Below are 8,172 nucleotides of genomic sequence, written 5' to 3' on the forward strand. Positions count from 1 at the left end.
ACTAGAGGGAGCTCACTGCATACAGATTTATACAGCCACCACTAGAGGGAGCTCACTGCATACAGATTTATACAGCCACCACTAGAGGGAGCTCACTGCATACAGATTTATACAGCCACCACTAGGGGGATCTCACTACATACAGATTTATGAAGCCACCACTAGAGGGAGCTCACTGCATACAGATTTATGAAGCCACCACTAGAGGGAGCTCACTACATACAGATTTATACAGCCACCACTAGAGGGAGCTCACTGCATACAGATTTATACAGCCACCACTAGAGGGAGCTCACTGCATACAGATTTATACAGCCACCACTAGGGGGATCTCACTACATACAGATTTATGAAGCCACCACTAGAGGGAGCTCTCTACATATAGAGTTATACAGCCACCACTAGAGGGAGCTCACTACATACAGATTTATACAGCCACCAATAGGGGGAGCTCACTACATACAGATTTCTACAGCCACCACTAGAAGGAGCTCATTAAATACAGATTTGTACAGTCACCACTAGAGGCAGCTCATTACATACAGATTTATACAGCCACAAATAGGGGGAGCTCACTTCATACAGATTTATACAGTCACCACAAGAGGCAGCTAATTGCATACAGATTTACATAGCCACCACTGGGAGAAATCATTGTATATAGATTTATCCAGCCACCACTAACGTGAGCTCAATGCATGGCCGGACTGGCCACCTGGCAAATGCCAGAAGGGCCTGTCTGGTCATGGGCCGCCTTGTCTGCTACATTGTTAACAGAATCGGTGTTCTCCAGACCCCCATACTGTTAAGAGTTGTGATGGAGCATAAAGTCGCTGACTCCGTCACTTACCCCAGCACGGCATGGGAATCATTAGAAATATTGATCTTGTAGAAAATCTTCCTTTCCTCCATCCAGGGTAATATTAGTAATATATCCCATCTGGTTCATGGGGACGGGGACAACATGGGCCTGTGTGATTTCAAATGCCTGGGCTGAATTTCAGCCCCAGTCTGTACATGGCTCAATGTATATAGATTTGTACAGTTACAAAAACATATTATACAGCAACCACTAGGGGGAGCTCACTGCATACAAATTTATACAGTCATCATTAGGAGAAACTCACTACATCAAGATTTATACAGTCACCACTAGAGGGAGCGCACTACATACAGATTTATACAGTCACCACTAGAGGGAGCGCACTACATACAGATTTATACAGTCACCATTAGGAGGAGATCACTACATACAGATTTATACAGTAACCACTAGAGGGAGCTCACTACATACAGATTTATACAGTCACCACTAGGGGGAGCGCACTACATACAGATTTATACAGTCACCATTAGGAGGAGATCACTACATACATATTTATACAGTAACCACTAGAGGGAGCTCACTACATACATATTTATACAGTAACCACTAGAGGGAGCTCACTACATACAGATTTATACAGTCACCACTAGGGGGAGCTCACTACATACAGATTTATACAGTCACCACTAGAGGGAGCTCACTACATGCAGACTTATACAGTCACCATTAGGAGGAGCTCACTACATTTAATAGGTGTATATGGCAGAAAATTATGCATGACAGAGCACACTGTGACTCTGTCTGCATCCTTCTAGTCAATGTTTCTGTTGGTACATATACAAGAATCCCTTTTTGCTGAGGGTCAGACATAAGCCCTGACTGATCCACTGACCGTAGGAGAAGAAGCTTGGTTTCACATAGCTTTATTCACACATCAGTATTTTTGATCTGTATTTCATCAGTATTTCTACACCAAAACCAGGAGTGTCTCCAAAACACAGAATAGGTGTCAATCTTTCAATTCTAGTTTTTCTCTGTCAGTTCCTTTCCTGATTTTGACTTATGCAAAATACTGATTAAATACTAATGTGTTAATAAGCTCTAATGCTGTATATAGCGTTATTTGCACAGAGCTCCCCCTAGTGGTGGTTGCAAGCAGCCAGAATGTGAACATTATAGTCTACATCTATGTTGGAGGTTTGGTTCTTTTTTTATCAGAAACACCAAGAAAAAGGCAGAGATGCTTACCTGCCCTAGGCCCCAAAACAAATCCCTGATTGTAGGCTGGCTGTCTCATCGGTATTACTGCACCTGTGTAGCCGCCATCTTTAATTGGGTCCACTGCACCGTTAGTGCATTTGTTTTGAGTCCTGGGCAGGTAAGCATCTCTGCCTTTTTCTTAGTGTTTTTTTTTTTATAGATTTTTGGAGGATTTTCAAGTCCTCTTTTTGTGGTTTTCTTTTTTTGTCAGACCAATGGAGCTCTGAGCCCCTATTAAGATATTTTATAGAATGAAATAACAGAGAAACTCAAAGAATTATTGAATCATAATGTCTTTATTATCGTGTCATATATTAGCATCTCATTAAATAATCTTCATTTATTTGTACTGTAAAAATATATTATTTCTGTACCACGTCTTCATATAACAGCATCTCAGATGCATCAGGATAGAAACCTCCTATACGTCCTGCTCTGGACAGATCCGATACCTGGGGGGACGACTCCTGCCCAGCACCTGCTGGAGGATGAGCGTAAATTAAGGGGGCCCCTATAAAGGACCTGGGGCCACTGCAGCAATGGGAGTCAGATGAGGTCATTGTATAGGGTAAAAGGCTGTAAAACCATGACCTGTGTGAACAGAGGTGAATGGATGTAAGCCACTGCTGCCTGTAAATCTTTGTTTTGTTACCATAACTTATACTCCAGTCACATCCTGAGCTGCGCTCACAGTTCTGCTATTATATTATTATACTTTGCTTTCAGTTTTGTTGATATATTACGTCTTATCTCCTCCGAAGCTGCATTCACAGATTTCATACCAGAGCTGCAATCCTTATTCTGCTGCCCATATATTTAAATGGATATTAGACTTTTTTCAGCAGATTTCTTCCATACATCGGGCGGGATGGATTTTATTTGTGACAATGTTTTGGATCCCCTGTAGCACCTCAGGTGTTTGGCCGATATTTATCCCTTCCTGCTCTATAGACCTTAGCTGAGATCCTACAATGCAGCCCATGCTGTATGTAATAAAGCCATAACACACCACGGGGGGCAGGGAGGGATGTGACAGCCCAACAGGAGACGGCAGCAGAATTCTGAATGCAGCTCTTGTTACTCTAAAATACAGTATAAGATCAGAACGAGATGATCCGATGAGATGATGCAGGTTCTCAATGTAAAATTACTGGTACAGTACTTAGAAATGGATCACATTTATCGGTCTGATTGGAAGGAGTCTTGCTTTTAATGGAATTGGAATTTTGCAAACTAGAGCACTCTTATTGCGGTTTCTGACAAGTCCATGACAAGATGCACATGTGCGACACCCAGTTTTGGAGGAGGGTTGTTTTCACTAGAAAATACATCATGATCAGCTGTTATGTGACACAAGGAGTCAGCAAACAGGCAATGTCATCAATGTGGGGGAGGGGCGCTGCCCCGGTGCTGTGCGGTCCCTATATACTAAAGTATCATACATATCCTGGGCTCTTATGCAAAATGTAAACTGTGCCCCCGTCCCACCATCACCAACTACTTATAGTACGACTGTCCTCTTATAGGGCCGCAGTAAATAATAGACAAAGACCTCTACTAATGGGGTTCTTCGCGGTGTCAGACTGGAGAACATTGGGCCCACCAGAGGATTTGATTCGGAGGACCCACATTTCTCCCCCACTGAAGAGCCCCATAGCAACTGCACTATGAACTCTTCTGAAGGAGAAGCTAGGGCCCACCGGAGGATTCTCCGGTTCTCTGGTGGGCCAGTCGAACCCTGGGTTCTTGGATGCAAAATGATCCGGCTTACCACACTTCTTTTTAAAGACGGTGTTGTCTGGGTTCAGAAAGCCCATATACTCCAATGGAGTAATGAAGGGGAGTTCCTAGTTTGGAGGACCGGCTATGTAAACCATCTTCCTTCCTGGAGGACCCAGCACATCCATGTCATCCAAAAGACACCACTAATTTTAATGGCCATCATGCAATGCCTTATTTCTCCAGTGGGGGCGCTGCAGGAAAAGTAACCATTTTCTTCCCAGCTTAGAGAGGGCTCCAAATCTATGATTAGGTAACTGGCACCTATCAACACATTTTTAGCTGATACTTAGGCAATGAGGTGTCGTTATTTTGGGCACTTTATGGAAGTTTTTGGAAGACTGTTTCTCTGCTTCCAAATCATTAATACATTATATTAATCACCCATGGCCGGCCTGCATTTGCTGAGCTTATCTCCTTTTGGAAGGGGGGGTATATACACATACTAATCAAAACATGGATATACAAGACATGCATTTTGTATATTAATCTTGATTCAAAGTCTGGTGGAATAAGATGTTTGTGGCTTATAGGAGGATAATAGATGTGATAATGAAAGGTGGATATTATTATAGTATAGAAGCAAAGACCCACTTAGCTTTAAAATTACACATTTATTTAAATTAATTTAAATCATACCCAAATAAGAAATAACTAATTTGTATAATTATAGAAAATGGGTTTTGGATGAATAATCAAATAGGAAGTAACACTATATATGACCATAGAAAATGAGCTTAGATAAAATAAAAGCAGTATAAGGAAAAATAAGTGCAGGTTGTTAGTCTAATAAAAGACCCTAATAAGACCCTAAAAAATCTGACTCCTATCTGATTGTGGATGTTGGCACCCTAATAGGTAGCGATAAGGGGCCCCCACTTGGAGGAGGCTGTCCCTCCCTGAAGTTATCCCTACTATTACATCATTTTGTAACCAAATATACAAAGGAATACTGAACTTCTCTTTGTGGACCGTTATCCCCCCATTCTCCTGGGGTCTCACATTATGTTTATATTCGCGTTATTTCCAATTTGAGTGTTTGGATTCTGATCCGAGCTCATTTTCTATGGTTCTTTATACGAGTGTTATTTCCTAATTTGGGATGATTTTAATTAATTAAAATAAATGTGTAATTTTAATGATAAGGGGGTCGTTTTTTTCTAAAATATAATGCAATAACATGTTCCTATTTTATTAATGAAATTGGGCGCATCTTTCAACCTCCGTGCATCAGGGACAGAAATCTACCCAGTTAATTTCTTCTATAACTTTCGTCACTTTTGTGGCATAAATTATAATGAATATTTGGACTGTGTTACACCCCTGATATTAAGCTCCGCTCACTTTTGAAAAACTGGTATAGAAAAAGGCAAGTTGCTAAATTTTGCAACATATGCAACAGTTTCATGGCGGTCTTCTGGTACAAACTGTTTTATGACTTTGTCCATAGAGCATGGGGCACCTAAAGTTTTGATACCGCTATGTCTGCAGCTGCAACGTTGCACCATTCTCTCTGCAAACGCATCACGTGCATTGTTATATGCTTTTAGAATGAATGGTGCAGTATATAATCGGTTACATGTCAGCGTAAACTTTGCTCTAGACTCTGCATCGGGGCCCTGGATCTTCGGGCTTTGCCTCTTAGTACATTTCCTTATCATAGGCGTAACTTCTGCAAAAGGAAAACTGCTTGATGGTCAGATAAACGCTGCTACATTGTATGGATGGTTCCTCTGTCTGCTGATTACTAGTTTCTCCGCTTGTCTTGTGAGCACAATTCTCTTTCTTTGCTCCTAGTGTTTGACTCCATTGTGACTTTATGTGAAAGACACAGCAGAGAACATGCGTCAAGGACCCCACAAATCGCAGCGAGGACGGCAGAGGACACTCGGACATGACAAGGACACTTGTAACTAAAGGCACTTTGCTCGTGGTTAGAGCTCATCTATTAGGTCATACATTTGAAGTAGAAAATATATTAATGTTTGTTTTCACTTCGGATTTGACTGGAGTACAAGACTCGATAGCACTTAGATGAGTATTCAGAAAGTGACTCAAGGATTTCTGAGGGATTTTTGTTTCTGCCATTACCCATGATGACTCCCATGAGAGTTTGCAGTACATTCCTAAAGGGAATATCAGATTTTCTATATGAGTCAAACATCCTTACTTTTCTTATTATTAATATGAAAAGGAGTTTTCTCAAGTTTGAACGTTACCTCCTATCCAAAGGATCCAATCAATGAGCGTCCAACCACCATGACCCCCACCGATCCCGAGATCAGCTGAGCACAGCACTCGGCAATCGCCAGCACTCCCATTAAGAACAAATGGAGCAATAGTGTGCATGATCGACCATAGCTCCATTCAGATGGGGCTTACGGAGCTCAAGTTCTCAGGATCAGTGGGGGCCAGGGTGGTTGGACTCCCGGCGATCAGAAGGTTATCCCCTATCCAATTGGTACAGGATAACTTTTAAACTTGAGAACATCCCTTTAAGTTAAAGATTAAGAATGTTCCAAGCAATCCAATGACTGGCCATTGGGAATTATTTCCCTCTATGCAGCTACTGTCCTCATTATGACTTCAAAATAACATCATACTGATCCTATTGTATTCTTATCATGATCTCAACATGACATCATCATGACCCTATCATGCCCATAACATGAGCCTATCATAATCCTAATATTAGCTCAACCGGACATCATTATGACCCCATCATGTCCTCTTCATGATTTCCCCTTGACTTTGCCATGACATGATCATGACCCTTTTATGACCTCACCAATTACCTCAATATGACATTATTGTGACCTCATCATGAACTCACCATAAATTAGGCATGACATCATCATGATTTCAGGATAACATGATCATATCCACATTGTGGTCCTCATCATGGCATCAACACAACCTAAGCATGACAATTATGGCTCAGATTCAAAGATTTTGGTATAATTCAGAAGAGCTCAATGCCATTTGGTTACTTTGGCAAAGCTCATATGAGGTTGGCCAAACTTGAGGTGGTGTTCTGCCGTTGATGTAGTTGCCCAGAGATGGAGAAAACCTCAGTAATACGGGAATGAAATCGACCAGAAACACAAGATCTGCAAAACACCACTAGACTGAATATAATGACACCAACGAGGATAATTAATCCAACAATGATCAGTGTCGCCCCCACACTGTGCATGGTGACCAGAATGGGAGGGAAGCCTGGAGTTTCTCCACTAACGGAAAGTACAAGAAGGCAAACCCCACAAATTAGGATAATTATGGAACTTACGAGGAAAACCACCACATCTGATAACCCTCCGCTCTTCAGCATATTGATGTGGTCACGTCTGTTCAAACATTGCATGTCCTGGATAGCTGAGCTCAGAAGTTGTTTCAGTAAAATCAGCAGGGCGAGTATACAAAGGGTCGCTCCAACTGCCAATCTCCATTCTCCAGATCGACTGGTGGTGGTGGAAAGGAGCACAATCCCACCAATGCCACAGGCCAAGATAAGGAGAACAGAGAAACAGTAGCAAACTATGGACTTGACCGGCTCCCTAGACCACCACAAGTCTGTGTGCTCCTCTAGAGCGTCGCTCTGTATCTGTTCTTGGTTGGGTGAGGCCCTCGGTGGAGGCAACGCGTCGATGGAAGACATGGTTAGAGCAGAAGTATCAAAAGAGGAAAATTTGGAAAATTCTTAAAGTACGAGAAGAATCTCAAGGATTGTTCCCCAGGGTTCCAGCGATGATGGAGAAGTGGACATTTGTGAGATTATGGACCAGAGTTCACAGACAATAGACGAGCAGGACTCTTCATGACCAGGATTCCAGAAGACTCATTGGAGGCCAGGGGTGATTAATAAACACTTGGCTGAGGGGCACAATCACAGGAAGAGAAAGAACAGCAAGACGTCTGGCTAATGGACATCTGGTAATCAACGTCATATGGAATAAAAGTTCCTTCAAGTTCCTTCCTGTTGATTATAGGAACAATTTCTACTAATTTGATGACCATAAGTGGGGTGTTCTCTAGTCTTCAAATGGACTCTTCACCTAAAATCTGAAAAGAATAATAAATTAGTATTGACCGTGGAAGATGATTAATGATTAAACATTCCGGATGAAGCAGAAAACAGAGGGGTCAACAAGTGCAAGGACTATACTGGACAGACATGGCTATGGGTGCTTTCACATTGTGGTTAGGCACGCTCTCAGTGGCCCCGTTGAGGCATATGCGCAAACCCCCTCACCATTAATTCCACAGCGCTTTACATACATTATCATCACTGTCCCCATTGGGGCTCA

General features: G+C 42.1%; 1 protein-coding gene across 1 annotated transcript; it reads right to left on the reverse strand.

The window, feature by feature from the left end:
- Positions 1 to 6,721: 6,721 nt before the first annotated feature.
- Positions 6,722 to 7,663, reverse strand: TMEM125 (transmembrane protein 125). The gene has a single exon (XM_069738084.1). It carries the CDS (start codon positions 7,521 to 7,523, stop codon positions 6,867 to 6,869), a length of 657 nt encoding a protein of 218 aa, XP_069594185.1. The 5' UTR covers positions 7,524 to 7,663; the 3' UTR covers positions 6,722 to 6,866.
- Between the last annotated feature and the right edge of the window lie 509 nt (positions 7,664 to 8,172).

The sequence above is a fragment of the Ranitomeya imitator genome, chromosome 8 (genome assembly GCF_032444005.1).
Source record: "Ranitomeya imitator isolate aRanImi1 chromosome 8, aRanImi1.pri, whole genome shotgun sequence".
NCBI lineage: Eukaryota > Metazoa > Chordata > Amphibia > Anura > Dendrobatidae > Ranitomeya > Ranitomeya imitator.